Raw genomic sequence first — 23,993 nt, 5'->3', positions numbered from 1 at the left:
CTCTCTGCCTCTGTGAAGCTGTTTGCATGTCGGGAAAGTTTCACTCTGATCATCTCGATCCCTCGTAGAGAATACCTGCTGTTGCTGCTTTCTGATTTCTAAAAACGGGTGCCCGGGCGAAACGATTTCGAGAGGCCTTCGGACAGGGAATGCTTTTGATTTTGAAACAAAACCCACCCTCCTCCCAAAAAAAAAAATATGCAGGCAATAGACCTTTCCTCTATTTTTTGTGCGAGGCCACAAGAATTTTAATACAACCTCCAAACCTAAGCTCACCCGGCCTCCATCAAGTACTTTCTATGTATTTCATCACATAATAGTCACACTTTCTTCCCTTTTTTCAGCTCCTCCCCCCCCCTTTCCTTTCTTCCTTCTTTCTCCGAAGGCAAAGCAGTTTACAAAAATAGTAGCGGCTACTCCATGTTATAGTTTTCAAGTGGCCTTTTGAGATCTTTGGAGAAGGAAGGAAGAAAGGAAGCGGGAATCGGCCCCAAATGGCCCTTAGACTATTACACGAGGAACTAAAAAATACCAATTTCACTACTGTGCAACTGTTAAGTAGCGGCTACTCCATGTTATAGTTTTCAAATGACCTTTTGAGGTCTTTGGAGAAGGAAGGAAGAAAGGAAGCGGGAATCAGCCCCAACTGGCCCTGCGACTATTACGCGAGGAACACAAAAATACCAATTTCACCACCGTGTGACTGTTAAGTAGCGGTTACTCCATGTTATAGTTTTCAAGTGGCCTTTTGAGGTCTTTGGAGAAGGAAGGAAGAAAGGAAGCGGGAATCAGCCCCAAATGGCCCTGCGACTATTACGCGAGGAACACAAAAATACCAATTTCACCACCGTGTGACTGTTAAGTAGCGGCTACTCCATGTTATAGTTTTCAAATGACCTTTTGAGGTCTTTGGAGAAGGAAGGAAGAAAGGAAGCTGGAGTCAGCCCCAAATGGCCCTGCGACTATTACGCGAGGAACACAAAAATACCAATTTCACCACCATGTGACTGTTAAGTAGCGGTTACTCCATGTTATAGTTTTCAAGTGGCCTTTTGAGGTCTTTGGAGAAGGAAGGAAGAAAGGAAGCGGGAATCAGCCCCAAATGACCCTGCGACTATTACGCGGGGAACTAAAAAATACCAATTTCACCACCGTGCGACAGTTAAGTGGCGGCTACTCCATGTTATAGTTTTCAAATGGCCTTTTGAGGACTTTGGAGAAGGAAGGAAGAAAGGAAGCCAGAGTCAGCCCCAAATGGCCCTGCGACTATTACGCGAGGAACTAAAAAATACCAATTTCACTACTGTGCAACTGTTAAGTAGCGGCTACTCCATGTTATAGTTTTCAAATGGCCTTTTGAGGTCTTTGGAGAAGAAAGGAAGCGGGAGTCAGCCCCAAATGGCCCTGCGACTATTACACGAGGAACTAAAAAAAAAAATCCAATTTCGCCACAGCAACGGCAACTCTTATGTGATGAAATACAGTTGTTTGGGAGAGGCGACAATTAGGGGGCAGAACCAACACGCCGCTTCTTCTTTTGTTGTTCCTTCCCATTCCTTTTCCCCTTTTAGTTTGCCTTTCTCGGGTCGTCAGACTTACCTGGAGTCCTTTGTGGTTTCTTCTTCTCTCTGTAGGTTTGCCCAAGAGAATGCTTCTGTTGCCAGTTATGAAACTGCCCACCTACCCAATGCCCCATTATTCCTTCTTTTAGCCAATGGCAGAAGCCAGTTGCCACTGACTGAACCACCACAAAACACAGTACAGAATGTTAGAAGACTTGCGAGAGAAGGCGGACAGTGACTCGCAGCCCCGTCTGCCTGCCTTATAAGCCTGGCTTTCGTTTTTCCGTCATCCGAGCGCATACTTGAGCAAAAACCATTTGTAAAGAGACATCTTTTCCTACCTTTCCCCCTTCTCCATTTTTAACAAAAATGCAAATTTAGTTCTCTAAAAACTTGAATACACACACATACAAATGGTCTGTGAAAATGGTTACCTCATTTTTCTCTTCTCCCTCTCCCCACGACCCCCAAAATAACTTATACCAGCCTTCTGTTCTAGGGAAGTAACTTAGATGCTTAAAACCTTTTTTTGTTTTTAAGTGAAGAAGAAGAAGTAAACCCGGATTATGTAAAACTTAAAAAAAAACAAGCAAACTTGTGAAGGATGTATAGAGTATAAAATGCTGATCACACAAAAAATACAAATAAAAATAAAACCAGTTTTTTTGTTGTAAAGAAAGTATTTGCTTGTTTTGCTACGGGGAGCTCAATTCAGACACATGGTAAACCCACAAAGCCCAGCTCCAGTTTGTTTATTTACTTACAGTATTTATATTCCACCCCGAAAAGGACTCAAGGCAGATCATAGAACATTCATAAAGCCGGGCTTTAGCACAGCTGGCTAAAGATCCCTGCCGACCAAAAAGTTGGCAGTTCGAAGCCCGGGTTGGGGTGAGCACCTGATCTTCAGCCCAACTCACTGTCCACCTAAGAAGTTCGAAAACAGCTGTGATTAGAGAAATTAGGCACCACTTAAGCGGCGAAATACTTTACGGCATTGTAAAAAATGCCGGCGATCAAAGAACAAGGAGGAAAGTCTGTGATCAAGGGCTCGTCATAGCGGATGGAGCGACAGCACCCCCCTGTGGCCGGAATCGAGCACAATCTCCAGGATGCTGACGTTGGAAAAATGCCGACACAATTCCTCTGTGTCCTGTATGTTTAACGGCATTGAATGTTTGCCCTATATATGTTCTGTGATCCGCCTTGAGTCCCCTCTGGGACGAAAAGGGTGGAATATAAATGCTGTGAATAAAGAAATAAATAAATACATATGCGGCAAACATTCAGTGACAAGACAGGCAATATATATAGGCTTTTCCTGTCTTCGGCATCTTGAAGGCTTGTGCTCGGTTCTAGCTATAGGGGGTTGTTGTCGCTGCATCTCCCCGCCGAAGAGCTTTGTTTATAAACTCCTCCTTGATCTAATTGCCGGCATTCCTGGTTGCCTTTAAAATACCTCCCTGTTTTTTAACCGTATCTATTTATCTACTTAATAATAATAAAATAAAACTTTATTTATATACCACTCTATCTCCTCGAGAGGATTCACGGCGGTTTCCGACATGTGCATAAAAATTAAATTATCAAACAACACCGTACAACAAAGTTAAATATAATAAACAACATCATAAGACAGAACCAAAATTATATTAATTCTATTCTAGTTATATTTTGCTTTCAAACCGCTAGGTAGACGGGAGCTGGGCTAAAGGCCAGGAGCTCACCCCGACCCGGGCTTCGAACTGTCAACATTGATCGACAAGATTTACTACAGCTAGTGGTTTAACCTGCTGTGCTAAAGCCCGGCCCATGTCGCGATGTTTCATTTCCTAAAGGCACGAAACATCGCACAAAGATTTACAGCTCTGCCTTATTTTCGCGCAGGGATTTTTGGGAGGCCGTTTCCAAGCGATGTTCTCTCTGAATCAACCATAATTTTGTTCCAGAGTCGATGTGTTTGATCCCTTTTTCGAGCTCCTCCCTTGGACTCCCATCTTCCTGCTTTAACATTTTTTTGGGAATGCCCAAATTGCCCAGGTGTTCTCCTTTCTCACCTTCTTGTGGCCTCCTTCGCTCCGTCCTGGATTTTGTGGGTTCAGAGCCAAAACTTAGACTCACCCCCGTCCGCCACGTTCCTCCCCGTGACGTCCCCCCTCCAAAAAACTATACAATTCTGAGAATCTAAAGCAGCAACACAGTCTCCCATGAAAATTTGCTACCTTAATTGTCCTGGTCTTGTCCGGTGCTGCTGTGAAAATGGAGCTGTTTCAGCCATAGGCCAGTACCGACCCTTCTCTTTCAGTTCCGTGTGTGTGTGAGCGTGTGCATACGGCGACATGTGGTGGGTCCGTGGCTGTGTGAAGTCTATGCGTGCTTTTGAGACCGAAGAGAGGGGCGTCCGTCTGCTGTTCTCTAGAGGCGCATTGGCTCTTGGACCCAAGGGCAGCCCGGTCGGTGTTGGTGGGACTGGCCGCCACGAGAGCATCGCCGCCACCGAACCCTCCTTTGGGATGGCAAAGGCTTTTTTCGGTGTGTGTATATGCCATTGGGACTACTGCACGCTCTGCTCTTTTCCCTCAATTCGACCCAAGTGGAAAACTTGTGTTCACAATGGAGAGGCAGAAAGTGGGGCTAGCAAAGGATGGAGTGGGAACTCCAGGTTAACCAAGATATTTGTCAACATGGGGTTAATTTAGCTGTGACCAAGGTTTGTCACTGTGGAATTAAGCCGGGTTAACTAAGGTTTGCCACTATGGGGGTCAAGCTGGGTTAGCTAAGGTTTGTCGCTCTGGGGTCACGCTAGGTTAGCTAAGGTTTGTCGCTCTGGGGTCACGCTAGGTTAGCTAAGGTTTGTCGCTATGGGGTCAAGCTAGGTTAGCTAAGGTTTGTCGCTATGGGGTCAAGCTGGGTTAGCTAAGGTTTGTCGCTATGGGGTCAAGCTAGGTTAGCTAAGGTTTGTCGCTATGGGGTCAAGCTAGGTTAGCTAAGGTTTGTCGCTATGGGGGTCAAGCTAGGTTAGCTAAGGTTTGTTGCTATGGGGTCAAGCTAGGTTAGCTAAGGTTTGTCGCTATGGGGGTCAAGCTAGGTTAGCTAAGGTTTGTCGCTATGGGGTCAAGCTAGGTTAGCTAAGGTTTGTCGCTATGGGGGTCAAGCTAGGTTAGCTAAGGTTTGTTGCTATGGGGTCAAGCTAGGTTAGCTAAGGTTTTTGTCGCTATGGGGTCAAGCTAGGTTAGCTAAGGTTTGTCGCTATGGGGTCAAGCTAGGTTAGCTAAGGTTTGCCGCTATGGGGTCAAGCTTATTTATTTCTTTATTTACAGTATTTATATTCCACCCTTCTTTCTCACCCCAAAGGGGTCTCAGGGTGGATCACAATGCACATGTACATGGCAAACATTCAATGCCGTTATTAGACATACGACATATATAGACAGACACAGAGGCAATTTAACATTTGCCAGCTTCATGGGGGTATGCTCGATTCCGGCCACGGGGAGCTGCCACTTCACCGTCCACTTGTGGCATCGAACCCTTGATGGAGTACTTCCTCATTCTTCCTGCATGCTGCTGGATGTTTTTATGGTGTCGTAAATTAGTTAAATTAGCCTCCCCAAGGTTGGTCATTATGGATTCAAGTCAACTGGGGTCACCTTGAATGGCAGCGGAATATATACATTCCCAACTTCCTTTGGAATTGGTTGCCGTTTTGGAAACGAGGGCATATACACGCATGTGAAAAAAAAGTGGTCAAGACCCAGACATTGGTGGTTCGGGGAGTGTGGTTTTCCCTTCGGTGGCGGCGATCCTTCCATCGAAAGCACTTGGCGACCCGATGCCAACGGCGTGGCCTTTTTTCCGGGGAGGAGGGCGGGCCGGGAGCGGGACCCCGGATTGGGAAAGACGCCTTCGGACCGAGAACAGCGCCGATCGATCCTATTCCCGTCTTGCTGGCCTATGGATGAAAGGAAGCCATCACTCAGCTTGGAAAAGCATGGCTGATTTTTGTAGAAAAAAAAAACCAACAAAACCAAATTGGGAAGGGGAAAAAACGATACCGAGTGCGTCCGAATAAATCCGAATTCCGTCTGGGCAAATTGGCGCGGCTTCCAAATTTTTTGCGAATCTGAACCCGCGGCGGTTGCTTTTGGCGCGTCTCCGCCGGCCAGCGGATGATCCGATCCTATGTCTTTTCCAAGGGGATGGCAAACATTTCCAGTAATTGATATGACGTCATTTCCCCCTTCCTTCCTCCTTTCCTCCCTCCTTTCTTCTCTCCATTTATTTTTGTCATGTCGGGAGTTACTAACCACCACGTCGTAACCTTGCGATCCTGTTGCTGCATATTTTACATTTCTCTGCTTTACTGAAAACCTTAATACGCTGTGGTTTTCTTTCTCTTCTTCTTCTTTTTTTTTGTTCTCGTAAATCTTTATAAAGGAGGGAACGGACGGACCGGTTTTGGGAGGTTTCTCATACAATACTCAAATTGCGATTATTATTTTATTTTTTGCTTTCATTACTGTGACTGTGTGTCGTGGAAGGCTTTCATGGCCGGAATCACAGGGTTGCTGTGAGTTTTCCGGGCTGTCTGGCTATGTTCCAGAAGCAGCATTCTCTCCTGATGTTTTGACCACATATATGGCAGGTATCCTCAGAGGTTGTGAGGTCTGTTGGAAACTAGACAAGTGGGGTATATATATATATATATATATAAGAGTGATGGCATCACGGCGACCCACAAAACAACTAAACTACAAGCCCCCCAACCTCGAAATTTGACAATACAACTCATCATCCACGCCTCTAGGTTGATACAACAAAAAAGCAAAGAAAAATGAAGTCCTAATTAGAGGGAGAGAAATAAGGCTTTCATGGCCGGAATCACAGGGTTGCTGTGAGTTTTCTGGGCTGTCTGGCCATGTTCCAGAAGCAGCATTCTCTCCTGATGTTTTGACCACATCTATGGCAGGTATCCTCAGAGGTTGTGAGGTCTGTTGGAAACTAGACAAGTGGGGTGTGTGTGTGTGTGTGTGTGTGTGTGTGTGTGTGTGTGTATATATATATATATATATATATATATATATATATATATATATATATATATATATGAGTGATGGCATCACGGCAACCCACAAAACAACTAAACTATAAGCCCAACCTCGAAATTTGACAACACAACCCATCATCCACGCCTCTAGGTTGATACAACAAAAAGCAAAGAAAAATAAAGTCCTAATTAGAGGGAGAGAAATAATTGTTTTTATCCAATTGCTGCCACTTAGAAGGCTCTAAGCTCTGCCCACTTGGTCTCCTAGCAACCCACTCAGCCCAGTGTTAATAAAAGAATAAAAAAATAAAATAAATACAAATAATACAATAAAAATAATTAAAAACACTAAAAATTAATACAATAACAAATAACAAAATAACTAAAAATAATACAACAAAATAATAAAATATAATAAATAAAAAAGATGTTACAATAAAACTAATTAAAAAATACAAATAACATCAAATAAAAATTCCACAACAACTTTTAACCGATAGCACCACCACTTTGCCACAGCAACGCGTGGCCGGGCACAGCTAGTATATATATCTATCTGTAGAATGATGTCCACGGTGGAAGAAAGAACTCTTCTTGTCTTTCTTCTTCGTGGTCTCTGTGAAATGCGCACCTATGACCAATGGCAACATTCCCACTTGCCTCCAACACACATCATTCCATAGAGATAGATAGATAAATAGACCGGGCTGTGGTGCACCTGGTTAGTAGCCAGCTGCAATAGATCACTACTGGCGAGAGGTCACGGGTTCGAGCCAGCCCAGGTCGGAGTAAGGTCCCGACCATTAATAGCCTAGCCCAAAAGACAGTTGCATCTGTCGAGTAGGAAATTTAGGTACCGCCTTATGCGTGGAGACTAATTTAACTAATTTACAACACCATAAAAACATCCAGAAGTGTGTGGAAAGAATGAGGAAGTACTCCATCAACGGCTCGGTGTCACAAGTGGACGGTGGAGTGGCAGTGGAATATAAATACTGTAAATAAATAGTTAGATAAATAGATGCTTCATTTCCAACAGACCTCACAACCTCTGAGGATGCCTGCCATAGGTGTGGGTGAAGTGTCAGGAGAGAATGCTTCTTGGGACAGCAAGCAACCCATTACGGTTACCGTTTTTGTTTTCGAAGGCGCCCAAAACATTCCCGTTGAGCAATGAAAACCCCACTTACAGCTTGAAAGAGCAGAGAAATTTAAACGGCGCTCAGAACTGTCTCGTCTCTCTTTTTTCTTTTTGGGAAAGAACGACGATTAACCTCCGGCTTTTCTCCTCCTTCTTCTCCTCCTTCCTCCTCTTTGTCTCCTCCTTTTCCTCCTCCTCCTCCTCCTCCTCCTTGCCTTCTTTCTCTGCTCTTCTCTCTGCTGTAGGTGGTTTTTTCATTGACAATCCTTATTGCCAGCCACTCGACCTCGCTCCTTTTATCATTCACTTGGGCCCTCGAGAGTTCTTCTCTGACTTCTAGAGCAAAACAAAGCGGGTTTAAGGCGATGCCGATGCCACCGGTGCTGCTTCTTCCCTCAAATGACTTTTCTCTCTCCCAACCCAACCCCAAAACAAAAGAGATAATGAGGAACAAGCGGAGTCTATATACCGGATATACTCCAATATAAGACGAGTTTTTCAGCCCTTTTTCTGGCTTATATTTGGGTTGGCTTATACTTGAGTATATACGGTATATTTCCAGGGATGGTGAAAGGGGTGACAAGGCCGGAGGAAAGCTCCTTTCTATTTTTCTAATATTTGAGCTGCAGGGAACAAGGCTCTCGAAGCAATACATGTACATAGGTACTGCAAATCCCATCGTCCATTGTCCATCCTGCCCCAAACCTTACCGGGACATAAAGTGGGTCATGAGGGGTCTATGTCCCAAGTTAGGTGCAGATCCATGGCTGATGGGGTACACGGTAGTCTCTGGATGTGGGCATAGGTACTGCAAATCCCATCGTCCATTGTCCATCCTGCCCCAAACCTCACCGGGACATAAAGTGGGTCATGAGGGGTCTATGTCCCAAGTTAGGTGCAGATCCATGGCTGATGGGGTACACGGTAGTCTCTGGATGTGGGCATAGGTACTGCAAATCCCATCATCCCTTGTCCATCCTGCCCCAAATCTCACCGGGATGTGAAGTGGGTCTCGAGGTATCCCTGTGAAATAAAGTAAGTCATGAGGGGTCTATGTCCCAAGTTAGGTGCAGATCCATGGCTGATGGGGTACACAGTAGTCTCTGGATGTGGACAAAGGTACTGCAAATCCCATCATCCCTTGCCCATCCTGCCCCAAATCTCACCGGGATGTGAAGTGGGTCACGAGATATCCCTGTGACATAAAACAAGTTATGAGTGGTCTATGTCCCGAGTTAGGTGCAGATCCATGGCTGATGGGGTACACAGTAGTCTCTGGATGTGGACAAAGGTACTGCAAATCCCATCGTCCATTGTCCATCCTGCCCCAAACCTCACCGGGACATAAAGTGGGTCATGAGGGGTCTATGTCCCAAGTTAGGTGCAGATCCATGGCTGATGGGGTACACGGTAGTCTCTGGATGTGGGCATAGGTACTGCAAATCCCATCGTCCATTGTCCATCCTGCCCCAAATCTCACCGGGATGTGAAGTGGGTCACGAGATATCCCTGTGACATAAAACAAGTCATGAGTGGTCTATGTCCCGAGTTAGGTGCAGATCCATGGCTGATGGGGTACGCAGTAGTCTCTGGATGTGGACAAAGGTACTGCAAATCCCATCATCCCTTGTCCATCCTGCCCCAAATCTCACCGGGATGTGAAGTGGGTCTCGAGGTATCCCTGTGACATAAAGTAAGCCATGAGGGGTCTATGTCCCAAGTTAGGTGCAGATCCATGGCTGATGGGGTACGCAGTAGTCTCTGGATGTGGATGAAGGTACTGCAAATCCCATCATCTAGGTCCTTACTCTCCCAAAACACAAGAGCAAAACGCTTAGGACCGTGCCTTTACTCCGCCCCCCACACAATAGGGCCACGCAGGTCGTTCCCCTTTTTGCTCGGGAGAGGTAAGCCATGTCTGTGTTTGCATCCGGGAGACTCTTTGGTTTCTTCTCGCCATGCGCTGTACTTACCGCACTTTAGGATGCACGCACGCCCTTCGCGTCAATGTCATGTAAATACGGTAGACGGAAATTACTATAGGTTTGGTTCTACGAAGGGTTCTTCTTCTCCATCCTGCTGCCATTAAATATTTTGTTTACATATTTTATTTATTTTTGGTTCACGACCAAAGACGTTGCCTTTTTTTTAAAAAAAAAAGTTTCGCGCCGAAGAAACAAAGCTCACAAGCGGAGTGTTTGGTCTTCTGTCCCGGGGTCGGACCCAAGAGGGCGAGCAACACACTCGAGGTGGGGTGGCCCTCTCGGTCCACGTCCCGGCCCAAAACCCCCTTCTCTCAGAATTGTTATAACGACAATAAATAAAGCAACAGCTCTTTTAAAACCTTCTGGAGTTTGGTTTGTGGCTCTCTCTGAATTTCTGGGCACGGTTGGGTTCGAAAGAGGACACCTCGGGCCTGGTATCCCATCCTCCCTCCCTCCTGTACGATGGGCATTGGAGTCCAAAGAGTTTGAAGAGTAATAATAATATTATAATAAAATATTCAGGGAGGATTCCTGGACACATATACGGCAAGCATTCAGTGCTGTTATACTATTAACAAGGACAGACAATATACAAACAGAGGTCAAGGCTTCCCCATATTTTTTCCCCATTTCCTGATGGAGGATTTCCGAACACATATACGGCAAGCATTCAAACAGAGGTCAAGGTTTCCCCATATTTTTTTCCATTTCCTGAGGGAGGATTACCGAACACATATATGGCAAGCATTCAGTGCCATTATACTATTAACAAGGACAGACAATACACAAACAGAGGTCAAGGCTTCCCCATAGCGAACACATACGGCAAGCATTCAATGCCGTTATACTATTAACAAGGACAGACAATACACAAACAAAGGTCAAGGCTTCTATCCGGCAAGCATTCAATGCCGTTATACTATTAACAAGGACAGACAATACACAAACAAAGGTCAAGGCTTCTATACGGCAAGCATTCAATGCAGTTATACTATTAACAAGGACAGACAATACACAAACAGAGGTCAAGGCTTCCCCATACCGAACATATATACGACAAGCATTCAGTGCCGTTATACTATTAACAAGGACAGACAATACACAAACAGAGGCCAAGGCTTCCCCATACTGAACACATATACGGCAAGCATTCAATGCCGTTATACTATTAACCAGGACAGACAATGCACAAACAGAGGTCAAGGCTTCCCCATATTTTTTCCCCATTTCCTGACGGAGGATTACCAAACACATATACGGCAAGCATTCAATGCCGTTATACTATTAACAAGGACAGACAATACATAAACAGAGGTCGAGGCTTCTATACGGCAAGCATTCAATGCCGTTATACTATTAACAAGGACAGACAATACACAAACAGAGGTCGAGGCTTCCCCATACCGAACACATATACAGCAAGCATTCAATGCCGTTATACTATTAACAAGGACAGACAATACACAAACAGAGGTCGAGGCTTCCCCATACCGAACACATATACAGCAAGCATTCAATGCCGTTATACTATTAACAAGGACAGACAATACACAAACAGAGGTCAAGGCTTCCCCATACCGAACACATATACGGCAAGCATTCAATGCTGTTATACTATTAACAAGGACAGACAACACACAAATAGAGGTCGAGGCTTCCCCATATTAAGCGGCTGATGGGGAAAAGGAAAGGACCTGAGGCTAGGAATGGTGGGAGTTGGAGTCCAAAACACCTGGAGGGTCGAAGTTGGTCCATGCCTAACCTAGAAATTCCATGGAGGTGTTATTTGAGGACAACAATAACAATAGTCGTGAATGCATAGGGCTGACTCTATTCTGTTTCCACAGGAGTTAACTACATGTCCCAGCCTGCAACGGCATCTCCAGAAGATAGAAGCCTAGAATAGGCAGTGGCCTCCAGATAGAATAACTACAGCTGCAATCATCCCCAGACCATGTAGGTAATGGCCTGCCCATCCGGAAGGTGAGGGAGAATACTATATTAATAAGAAGAAAGTGTGCAATAGCGACGGGATGGGAGAGAGGAATGAGTCAGTGTCCCCCCTATACTGCAACTCCCATCGTGTTGATGGGAATGGTAATCCAATCTGGAAAGCAATAACCCACTCGATCCACAAACACCCAACGAGTGACATTTCTTCAATCCCCAAATTACTAGCCTTGCAGTAATACGAACAGTGTCTGGCATTCAGAAACACTGGGATCCAAAGAAAAGAGCCAGGGAAAGAGACCAAGATGAGAAATTGGAGAGAGAGCTCTAGGTATGAAGAATGTCCGGTGTCTCGTTGTCTGGAATGCTAGGAATCTGGGGAGTGATTGGAGTCTGAATTTAATATAGTAACATAAAATACTTTATTTATATTCCACTCTATCTCCCCAAATGGATGCCGTTATACAATTGACAACAAAGGCAGACAGTACACAAACAGAGGCGAGGCTTCCCTCTTTTTTAATCTCCGGCTGTGCAACGTGAGTAGATAAATAGGTACCGCTTTGGCACATGTTTTCATGGGGAAAAAAATGAAACAGCACCGCCCTGTGGCCGGAGTTGAGCACAGCCTCCAAGATGGAGAAAGCCTTGACCTCTGTTTGTGTATTGCCTGTCCTTGTTAATTGTATAACGGCATTGAATGCTTCCCATCTGTTCTGCAATTCTGGAATATAAACAAAGTATATTATTATCAAGTATATTATTGCCCTGCCGAAGATAAACGCATCCGAAACACTGCCACCGGAAGCCAAATAAACACGACAACGTTTAGTAATACAGTTTTTTTTTACTGGTTTATATATCAATCCAAAGGTTGACTACACATGGCACCTACTCTACTACAATGTCCACACGCCGATTATTGATGGAGTTACAGTAACGGGTTTTGTCTTTTTGGTATTATTAAACAATAAAGATATCCATGTACACGGTTAAGGGGGGAAGAAGAGAGAGAAAGAGAGAGAGAGATCCTGGCTCCTTGGGGCTCTGGGAGCGTTAGTCCGGTCAACGAGAGCGCGGGGAAGTAGAAATCACCTTTATATATAAACCAGGGCCCGTATCCGCGGATAACGAGGACTGTTCGGCACAGCACAAAACCATCATAAATTAAAAAAAAGAGAAGGGAATACAAAGGTGCCAAAACCCTCCATTCTACAGCTTTTTCTGGTGTGAAGTTGGGGAACTTTTGTAAATCTCGAGCGCTCGGAAATCCAAGCAGCGTTAAGTACCTACCGGGGTAGTTACGAGGAGCGTGGGAAAAAGAGAGGAAGGCGAGGAAAACAGAGGAAACGGAGCCTCCTCTCCTTCCCAATCTCCGCTTTTTTTGTTTCTATCTTATGTGCAAAACTATAGAAAAAGCACCCTGGAAAAATAAACAACAATATTGCAAAAAAAGAGGGGGAACAAAAAGGGTCAAAACGGACGTCGGCGAAGAATAATTTACAGTTAAGTTAAAAGTACAAAGTTAAGTTTTGGAACGGAAGTCAACACACAGGTTACGTCTTGGCTTGCGTTGACGTCATTGAGAGCCACTGAAAATGATACAAGGTGCGCTCACTCCTATCTGTGTTTCCTCACCCAATGGGTGCTAAAGGTGTTTCCTCACCCAATGGATGCTAAAGGTGTTTCCTCACCCAATGGGTGCTAAAGGTGTTTCCTCACCCAATGGGTGCTAAAGGTGTTTCCTCACCCAATGGGTGCTAAAGGTGTTTCCTCACCATTGGGTTTTGGGAACTTACAGCGCACGCCTCCCCTTGTTCAGAGTTGCATAGAATTGCTGAGGGTGGGGATGCGTTTCCAATGCGTTTCTGGGGGTGAGGACCCCATTCCCAACCCTATAGACTTGCAAATACGGTAAAAAAAAGAAAGCTCTGGTCTGTCAACGCAAGAAGTCAAGAGAGGATCTGGTAAGTGTTTGCGGCTGTGTTTTCGTACCAAAGGCCCAACCAGGCTGTAGAATGGAGTGTTTTGTCTTTCCTTGGAGTCTTCTTCGGCCTACAGCTACACCCCCCGGGTTAAATAATCAGTAGTATGAAGGGACGGACCGCCGCCGCCACCACGCCCCTGTCCGGACGGGGCCACTGACCTGTGGGAAAGCCCAACATGCGCCATGGGGTGGTTCCCCCCCTCCCCAATCCGTTCTGCCTAGAGAGAGTCCTATGTACATCCGGTCCGCGCGGAAGTTCCCGGCTCAGCAGGTCTCCTTCCCTTGGACCCCCGTCACCGTCTTGATCGAGCTCAGCGTCCGGTTGAACCACGTCTTGCGCGACGCCTGCACCTCGTTCAGGGCTTGGCCCAAGTCGTGCTCCAGGTCCTGGGAAGGCGGCCACGAGCGAGGGAAACACGGGGTTAGATCAGCCATACATAACAATAATCATACTAATACTACTACTACTACTACTACTAATAATAATAATTTTATTTTTGTATCTCGCTTCCATCTCCCCGAAGGGACTCGGGGCGGCTCATAATAATAATAATTTTGTGTGTCAGGAGCGACGTGAGAAACTGCAAGTCGCTTCTGGTGTGAGAGCATTTATTTATTATTTATTTACAGTACTTATATTCCGCCCTTCTTTCTCACCCCAAAGGGGACTCAGGGCGGATCACATTACACGTATAAGGCAAACATTCAATGCCTTGACATAGAACAGAGACCGAGACAAACACAGGCTCCGAGCTGGCCTCGAACTCATGACCTCTTGGTCAGAGTGATTTGTTGCAGCTGGCTGCAGCTGACTGCTCACCAGCCTGCGCCACAGCCCGGCCCTCTGCAAGGACATTGCTCAGGGATATTTGCTGTTTCACTATCCTTGTGGGAGGCTTCTCTCATGTCCCTGCATAGGGAGCTGGAGCTGACAGAGGGAGCTCTCCGCCAACCTGTCAGTCAGCAGCCCTGCCAGCACAAGGGTTTACCCATTGTGCCACTGGGGGTACAATAGTAATAATAATAATAATAATAATAATAATAATAATAATAATAATAATAATAATAATGGGTGCCATGCCAAAAGATCTCAGCCGGCATTTGGAAACAATAGACATTGACAAAATCACAATCTGCCAACTGCAAAAGGCCACCCTGCTGGGATCTGCGCGCATCATCCGAAAATACATCACCCAGTCCTAGACACTTGGGAAGTGTTCGACTTGTGATTTTGTGATATGAAATCCAGCATATCTATCTTGTTTGCTGTGTCATAATAAAATAATAATAATAATATAAAATCATGATCTGCCAACTGCAAAAGGCCACCCAACTGGGATCTGGGCGCATCATCCGAAAATACATCACACAGTCCTAGACACTTGGGAAGTGTTTGACTTGTGATTTTGTGATACGAAATCTAGCATGCTTATCTTGTTTGCTGTGTCATTAATAATAATAATAATAATAATAATAATAACAACAACAATAACAACAACAATAACAATGGGGACTTGGAGCTGCTCACATGGGGCAAGCCCAATACAGTCATATCAAATCGTAAAATCAACAGTTAAGGCATCAAACAACGCATTTAAAAGCAAATTAAACAAGTCATAGTTTAAAAGAGACATACAGTAGAGTCTCACAAATTATTATTTGTGTGTTTTTTGTATTTGATACCACTGTATGCTTTTTTTATATCTGTGAGCCGCCCTGAGTCCCTCTGGGGAGATGGTGGCGGGGTATAAAAATAAAATTATTATTATTATTATTAATAATAATAATAATAGAGTAAAATAAATGTAATATTAGCAACAATAATAGAGAAAAATAATAATTGTAATAATACAAATACAGTAGAGTCTCACTTATCCAACATAAACGGGCCGGCAGAACGTTGGATAAGCGAATATGTTGGATAATGAGGAATTAAGGATAACCCTATTAAACATCAAATTAAGTTATGATTTTACAAATTAAGCACCAAAACATCATGTTAGACAACAAATTTGTCAGAAAAAGTAGTTCAGTACACAGTAATGCTATATAGTAATTACTGTATTTATGAATTTAGCACCAAAATATCACGATATATTGAAAGCATTGACTACAAAAATGCGTTGGATAATCCAGAACGTTGGATAAGCGAGTGTTGGATAAGTGAGACTCTACTGTAATAATAGAGAAAAATAATAAATGTACCAGATATTCTTGACTATAAGCTGACCGAAATATAAGCCAACCAGGACCCTCACCCGAGTATAAGCCGAGGGGGGCTTTTTCAGTCTTAAAAAAAGGGCTGAAAAACTAGGCTTATACTCAAGTATATACAGTAATTAATTAAATAGAATTCCTTGACTTTCTCAATCATCTGACCCTTGCAGCAAAGACAACCTGTTCCCCTACCACGTCATTGGTTCCGTGCTTTTCTCAGCTTATTTTGACTCATTTCGCCCAGAAGAGAGCTTTGGTGACTGCAAGATATTTGCAGATCTTTCTTAATGGAATGCTTTTGTGGAGAGAAAAGCAAGGTATAAATAAACAGGATACCTCTACCGGGTGCACGGCTCACCTGTATCTTGCACTCGGCCTCCACCAGCTGCAGCTTGGTCTGGGCCAGCTCGAGCTCCATCTCCCGCAGCTGGCTCTTCAGGGCCTCCTTCTCCTCGTCGGCCTCCTCGTCCGACCCCTCGCGGGCCGCGCTGGCCGCCTTCACCCGCCCTTCCTTGTTGAAGAACTCCCGGCACCGCTCGCAGTCGTCCACCTTTTGCTGCAGGGGAGGCAGGACCACATTAGATTCAAGGAAACACAGAATGTGGAGGACTTTGACTGAGCTTGTGCTGCTTGGCCCGACTCGAGGATTCAGTGAAAGGCTCCTGCCCGAGACTCACCCGGATCTTCTCGATCTCAGCCTTGTTTGCCACCTGCTGCTTCTCCAGCCTCTCGCTCAGTTGGGAGCAGATCTATCAACAGAAAACATCATTGTGTGCTTTGGAAATTAAGTCATAATAATTACTATTGTTATTACTAAGCAAACCCTTGGACCTGTTTCTAGCTCTGCCTCCCCTGTTACGGCAACCCCCGGCATGCAAGGACACATCCACATAGATTGGCCTCGCACTCTATTCTGAACATGTCGTCATGGCCAGCTGTACACAAATAATAATATAGACATCTCTCATATCCAGACCTTGCTTAGCCATTTATGCCCCGACCAGAAGCTAGAGCTATCGGAGCTTCATTTGCAATCTACTCGTTCGTTCGTTCAGTTTCTACCCCGGAGTGTCCCCCGCTTATGACCCCGGTTTCCCCGCCATCAACTCAAGCTCTTGAGATACAGAATCGGTCGTCCATAGGAAACCATGATCTAGCTTAGCCATTTGTGCCCCTGACCAGAAACTAGAGCTATCGGAGCTTCATTTGCAATCTACTCGTTCGTTTGTTCAGTTTCTATCCAGGAGCTTCCCCTGCTTATGACCCCGGTTTCCCCGCCATCAACTCTAGCTCTTGAGATACAGAATCGGTCGTCCATAGGAAACCATGATCTAGCTTAGCCATTTGTGCCCCTGACCAGAAACTAGAGCTATCGGAGCTTCATTTGCAATCTACTCGTTCGTTTGTTCAGTTTCTATCCAGGAGCTTCCCCTGCTTATGACCCCGGTTTCCCCGCCATCAACTCTAGCTCTTGAGATACAGAATCGGTCGTCCATAGGAAACCATGATCTAGCTTAGCCATTTGTGCCCTCAACCAGAAACTAGAGCTATCGGAGCTTCATATGCAATCTACTCGTTCGTTTGTTCAGTTTCTATCCAGGAGCTTCCCCTGCTTATGACCCCGGTTTCCCCGCCATCAACTCTAGCTCTTGAGATACAGAATCGGTCGTCCATAGGAAACCATGATCTAGCTTAGCCATTTGTGCCCTCAACCAGAAACTAGAGCTATCGGAGCTTCATATGCAATCTACTCGTTCGTTTGTTCAGTTTCTACTCCGGAGTGTCTCCCGCTTATGACCCCGGTTTCCTCGCCATCAGCTCTAGCTCTTGAGATACAGAACCGGTCACCTTCTGCTCATCCATAGGAAACCATGATCTAGCGTAGCCATTTGTGCCCCCGACCAGAAGCTAGAGCTATCGGAGCTTCATATGCAATCTACTCGTTCATTCTACACCGTGATAACCCTATCTATGAAACTACGTCTACGAATGAATGCAATGTTCTGAATGGGCACCCCAAACTACCCCAGGGAGCTCCGACTCCCCACCTGCTTGTAGTCCCCAATGATGGAGCTGTTCTTCTTGATCTCGGACTCGGTCTTGTCCAGCTCCCGGCGACACATCTCCTTCAGCTGGAAGAGAAAAGGGGTACTTTGATTGTGCTTTTCCTGCCCGGCGGAAAGGAGGGGGCTGGACTGGATGCCCCCTGGGGTTCTCCCCCAACTCTACGACCAATCTGGAGACCTTGGCCGACTCCTCCTCCAGCCGCCGCTTCTCGTCCTCGGCGTCGATCAGCTTCTGCTTGGTCATCAGCAGCTCCTTGTTCAGCGCGTCGGCCTTCTCCTCCGCCTGGAAACACACAAACACACCCATGACTCCGCGGCATTGAACCAAGGCAATGGAAGTGGGTTTGTTCTGCAGCGTAGATGCACCTCAGGTTATCTTTTCCGTGGGTGGGACCTTCGGTGCTCTTAACACTCTTTGGACTTCTAAACCATTAACTACCAAAGCCAGTAAAATTTAAACACTACCAAGAGAAGTATCAGATCATTGCCCCATAGAGATGATAATAAATCACAAAAACGAGACTCGGAAATGGCAGGGCATCAATAAGCAGGACATCGATAAGATTTTTAAAATATTAACAAAAGAGTTTTTTAAACTCCAATGATAAACCAGGGGTCAAAATACAAACTATGTGGGACGCGTATAAAGCGGTTAGGAGGTGACACCACATCCAACAAAATATACACAAAACAAAAATGAAAGACCAAAAAATTAATACTATCAATACTGTATATACTCGAGCATAAGCCTAGTTTTTCAGCCCTTTTTTAGGACTGAAAAAAAAAACCCTCTTCGGCTTATACTCGGGTGAGGGTCCTGGTGGGCTTATATTCAGGTCGGCTTATACTCAAGTATATATGATATATTTATTATTTTTCTCTATTATTATTGGTACTATTACATTTATTATTTTACTCTATTGATTATTATTATTACATTTATTATTTTACTCTATTATGGTTGTTACTTTTACATTTATTTTACTCTATTTTTATTATTATTAATACATTTATTATTTTACGGCATTTATTATTACTATTATTATTACATTTATTATTTCACTCTATGATTATTAAAAGGATACATAAGCACACTTACATTGAAGAAGAGGAAAATAATGATTTAATCAGAGTTGAACAGTCTTATCTTAAATTATAGTTTGATGTAAAGATTCAAAAACATTTAACCTACTGATGCCTCAATTAATGTAATTTTATTGGTATCTCGGCTTATTCTGGAGTCAATGTTTTCACAGTTTTTTTGTGGTAAAATTAGGTGCCTTGGCTTATATTCGGGCTGGTATATATGGTAAATAGAAATTAAAGAAAAGGAACTTAAACGATACCCAAAGAATCCAGAGATAGCAAAAAAAGTGGACATCCTAAAGAACCAGTCTCCTTTGCACCAGCTGAAGGCCCCTCTCACCAGTAACATGCTATATATATATATATATATATATATATATATATATATATATATGTGTGTGTGTGTGTGTGTGTGTGTGTGTGTGTGTGTGTGTGTGTATATATATATGTATACACATACATATATGCATGTGTACATATATACAATATAATTTACAATAATATATAATATTATAATATATTGTATATGCATATAATATTAATATTATTTTGTAATACATTATAATAATACAATATAATAATATTAATTATATATTATATATTAAATGTAATATTACTAATAATATTACAAAATCTTTATATAGTACCATGTAGTAATTTATTGCCAGTATTGTGCTATGCTAATAATATAACGTATGTGAATTTAATTTGTAAGCCGCTCTGAGTCCCCTTCGGGGTGAGAAGGGCGGGATAGAAATGTATTAAATAAATAAATAATAAATAAATAAACCAGAAACGAAACCTTGGACCAGGGGTCCCCAAACTTTTTAAGTGGAGGGCCAGTTCATGGCCCCTCAGACTGTTGAGGGGCCAAATTATCATTTGAAAAAAAATACAAACAAATTCCTATGCACACTGCATGTGTCTTATTTGTAGTGCAAAAAACCCCCCAACAACAATTATTTATTCATTCATGTATTTATTTACTACATTGATACCCCACCCTCTCTCACCCGAAAGGGGACTAAGAGCGGCTTACAAGTTGTATGTACATACAATATATTATATTATTAGCATAGCACAATATTAGCATTATATATTACTATATTGTACTATACCATTGTACTGTAATATTATTAGTAATATTACATTTAATATATATTATGCAATTAATATTATATTACACAATATTATTATATTGTATTATTATTATTAGCCACCCTGAGTCCCCTATTGGTGAGAAGGGAGGGGTAGAAATACTGTAATAAATAAATAAATATTATATTATATTATATTGTATTATATTATAAGATTATTATCAATATTATATGTATACACAATATATTATATTATTCGGATTGCACAGTATTAGTAAATTAAAGAACAATGCAATATTTAAAAATAAAAACAAATTTAACCAACATACTGTGTAAAATCAGGATTTCAATGGGAAGTGTGGGCCTGCTTCTGGCCAATGAGATAGTCAAGCTAAGTAGGATTGTTGTTGTTGTGTCTTCAAGTCATTTTGGACTTTGGGCGAGCCTACGTCTAAAACTGAGGGCGGGGGCCAGGTCAATGACCTTGGAGGGCCGCATCCGGCCCCCGGGCCTTAGTTTGGGGACCCCTGCCTTGGACTAAACCAAATGGCTAAAACAACTAAAATTTGCAAGACGACCGAGGAGCACCTGAGTTTGGATGACGCATGGGACTGGAGTCCCCACGGCCACGGTTTTCAAGAGAAGGCCTATTTCCACCCCCCCCCCCCCCAAAAAAAAAGGGCCAAGGGTGGCTGGGCGTTGCTTACGTTGTCCAGGTCCTTCCGCAGGGCGATCTTGCTGGTCACCAGCTCGTGGGCCAGGTCGTCGTTCTCCTGCTCCAGGCGCATGTTGGCCTCCTGCAGCCGCCGGTTCTCCCGCTGACGGGAGAGGAAAAGAACGGCGTTCACTCCCCATTCATTCCCTGCCAGCAAAGGCCTCGTGTCACCCCAATCAACGCCAACCCTACCTCGAACCTTTCGATGGGGTCCTCCTGCTGCGCCTGCTGCTCCCGCATGGTGTGGTATTCCCGCTCGTACTTCTTCAGCTTCTTCTGGCTGATCTGCACATGGAAATAAATACATAACGTCAGAAAGCAGGGAGAGGAAGATGCACTTCGTAGGTGTCCGTAGCCACCGAAATATCCTCAAGTGATCAGGTTCGGCCTGATTTGCAAGATTTCCAGAAAAAATGGAAATCAAAGATACAGAATGGGGGATGATGCCTGGCTTGACAGCAGTGTGTGCGAAAAAGACCTTGGAGTCCTCGTGGGGAGGAAGGTGAACATGAGCCAGGAATGTGATGCGGCTGCTAAAAAAGCCAACGGGATTCTGGCCTCATCAAGAGGGGAATAGCGTCTAGATCCAGGGAAGTCCTGCTCCCCCTTATTCTCTTCTGCCTTGGTCAGACCACACCTGGAATCACACTGTGTCCAATTTTGGGCACCACAGTTGAAGGGAGATGTTGATAAGCTGGAAAGCGTCCAGAGGAGGGCGACTAAAATGATGAAGAGTCTGGAGAACAAGCCCTATGAGGAGCGGCTGAAAGAGCTGGGCATGTTTAGCCTGCAGAAGAGAAGGCTGAGAGAAGACATGATGAGAGCCATGTACAAATACGTGAAGGGAAGTCCTAGGGAGGAGGGAGGGAGCTTGTTTTCTGCTGCCCTGCAGACTAGGACACGGAACAATGGCTTCAAACTACAGGAAAGGAAGGAGATTCCACCTGAACATCAGGAAGAACTTCCTCACTGTGAGAAGGGCTGTTCGACAGTGGAACTCTCTCCCCGGGGCCGTGGTGGAGGCTCCTTCCTTGGAGGCTTTTAAGCAGAGGCTGGATGGCCATCTGTCGGGGGTGCTTTGAATGCGATTTCCTGCTTCTTAGCAGGAGGTTGGACTAGATGGCCCATGTGGTCTTTTCCAACTCTACTATTCTATGATTCTATGATTCTATGATTTTGCAAGCTAAGCAGGATCCGGCCTGGTTAGAACTTGGATGGGAGGCAGCCAACCATCCCGGGGTGTCAAGGATGCTCTAGGGCAGTGATGGGCCAGCTTTTGCGCTTGGTGTGTCAACATTCACCAAAAAACCTAGCATGACTTGGGTGCTGTGTCACTTTGAGAAAAAACCCCATAATTTCACAATATGTATAGTTCAAATAACAAAAATGTATAATTGTAATATATAACTATTTAATACAGTAGAGTCTCACTAATCCAAGCCTCACTTATCCAAGCCTCTGGATAATCCAAGCCATTTTAGTAGTCAATATTTTCAATATATTGTGATATTTTGGTGCTAAATTTGTAAATACAGTAATTACAACATAACTATTGTGTATTGAACTACTTTTTCTGTCAAATTTGTTGTATAACATGATGTTTTGGTGCTTCATTTGTAAAATCATAACCTAATTTGATGTTTAATAGGCTTCTCCTTAATCTCTCCTTATTATCCAACGTTCAGCCGGACTGTTTATGTTGGATAAGTGAGACTCTACTGTACCAATAATAATAGAGAAAAATAATAAATGTACCGTATATTCTCGAGCATAAGCTGACCCAAATATAAGCCAACCAGGACCCTCACCCGAGCATAAGCTGAGGGGGGCTTTTTCAGTCGTAAAAAAAGGGCTGAAAAAATAGCCTTATACTCGAGTATATACACTATATATCAGGCATGGGCAAACTTCGGCCCTCCTAGGTGTTTTGGACTTCAACTCCCACAATTCCTAACAGCCTATCGGCTGTTAGGAATTGTGGGAGTTGAAGTCCAAAACACCTAGGAGGGCTGAAGTTTGCCCATGCCTGCTATATATAATGTTAGAAAGCAGGGAGAGGAGGGTGTGCTTTGTTGGTGTCCGTAGCCACTGAAATATCCTCAAGTCATCCAGTTCGGCCTGATTTTGCAAGCTAAGCAGGATCAGCCCTGGTTAGAACTTGGATGAGAGGCAGCCAACCATCCTCAGGTGTAGCCACAGGCTGAGTTTCTAGGAGTCTTATGTATGAGGCGGCCGGTAAAAAGGCCAATGTGATTCTAGGTTGCCATCTCGAGGAGGCGACAGTGACCTTTCTGAGCTCGGCAGCCTTTGCGGTGGATTCAGGCACAGCGCTGCCCTCGGGCTCCACCTCGCGGTGCTTATGGGACAAGGCTGCTGGTGCGGTCACAAGATAAAAGAGAGCAAAGGGGGTCGAGATCAAGGTTCTCCAGGGCCTGGTGAAGCAGAAGGCGAAGGCAAGGGCCTAAGAGCAGTCCATGGGGAATTTAGGAGTGTAGAGGGGGCTGGACTGGATGGCCTTTGGGGCCCCGTCCCTTACCTTCATGCTGCAGGCCAGCTCCATCAGCTTCTTGGCGTTCTCCTCGGAGCGGTACCGCTTGGGCAGCTGCACGCGGAAGAACTTCAGGGCCCCCTCGAAGTCCGTCAGGAGCAGGTCGTCCTTGGTCGTCTGCATCGGAGGAACCGAGAGGCTTTGCGGGGAGCGAACGGCCGGGACGGACCCTCCTGAGTGACCGCCGTGGGCCCCAAAACACCCCCAAAACGGATTGCAATTACAATGACTAGTGTTCAAGCAACCAGTGTGTGTGTTCAACCTCTCTTACTGGTCTTGAAGGCATACGACAACAACAACGGAACACCCCCTTGTCTAGTTTAGGACAGGGGCTAAGTAAATGTCCTCAGAGGCCCACGGGCCTTAATTTGGGGACCTTAGACCCTCCAAAGCACCCCTCGTAACCCAAAGCGGAGCAAAAGAAGACACGGTAGGAAACGTGGGGCGGGAAAGGACCCCCACGCGGGCGACCCACCCTACTTTACACAAAAGCGGAGGACTTACTTTCAATAATCCGAGCGCGACGTTGAATATGATGCTGATGCCCTGCGCCCGTTCGAGGGAGACAAAAAGGCAAAATAATAATAATAAT

At 44.6% G+C, this 23,993-nt stretch overlaps 2 protein-coding genes across 8 annotated transcripts in view; one reads left to right on the top strand and one right to left on the bottom strand.

The window, feature by feature from the left end:
• Positions 1-12,900, top strand: part of strbp (spermatid perinuclear RNA binding protein) — a 91,987-nt gene extending 79,087 nt beyond the window's left edge. For 2 of the 5 annotated variants that reach the window (XM_062959993.1, XM_062959991.1), the window contains exon 18: positions 7,996-10,097. In XM_062959993.1, coding sequence (XP_062816063.1) covers positions 7,996-8,090 — 95 coding nt within the window. In that variant the 3' untranslated portion in view covers positions 8,091-10,097. Of the gene's footprint in view, positions 1-1,634; positions 10,098-11,582 lie in introns of those variants that run through there. The other 3 variants (XM_062959995.1, XM_062959994.1, XM_062959996.1) reach the window with 2 other exon arrangements.
• Positions 12,513-23,993, bottom strand: part of rabgap1 (RAB GTPase activating protein 1) — a 53,035-nt gene continuing 41,554 nt past the window's right edge. For all 3 annotated transcript variants that reach the window (XM_062959990.1, XM_062959988.1, XM_062959989.1), the window contains 9 exons: positions 23,906-23,947; positions 23,390-23,518; positions 21,046-21,138; positions 20,846-20,956; positions 18,134-18,238; positions 17,938-18,021; positions 16,567-16,638; positions 16,248-16,445; positions 12,513-14,059 (listed from right to left, as the gene is read on the bottom strand). In XM_062959990.1, coding sequence (XP_062816060.1) covers positions 13,937-14,059; positions 16,248-16,445; positions 16,567-16,638; positions 17,938-18,021; positions 18,134-18,238; positions 20,846-20,956; positions 21,046-21,138; positions 23,390-23,518; positions 23,906-23,947 — 957 coding nt within the window. In that variant the 3' untranslated portion in view covers positions 12,513-13,936. The remainder of the gene's footprint in view (positions 14,060-16,247; positions 16,446-16,566; positions 16,639-17,937; positions 18,022-18,133; positions 18,239-20,845; positions 20,957-21,045; positions 21,139-23,389; positions 23,519-23,905; positions 23,948-23,993) is intronic.

The sequence above is a fragment of the Anolis carolinensis genome, unplaced genomic scaffold (genome assembly GCF_035594765.1).
Source record: "Anolis carolinensis isolate JA03-04 unplaced genomic scaffold, rAnoCar3.1.pri scaffold_7, whole genome shotgun sequence".
Lineage (NCBI taxonomy): Eukaryota > Metazoa > Chordata > Lepidosauria > Squamata > Dactyloidae > Anolis > Anolis carolinensis.
Note: the sequence above shows the minus strand (reverse complement) of the source record. Positions and strands in the feature narration are given on the sequence as shown.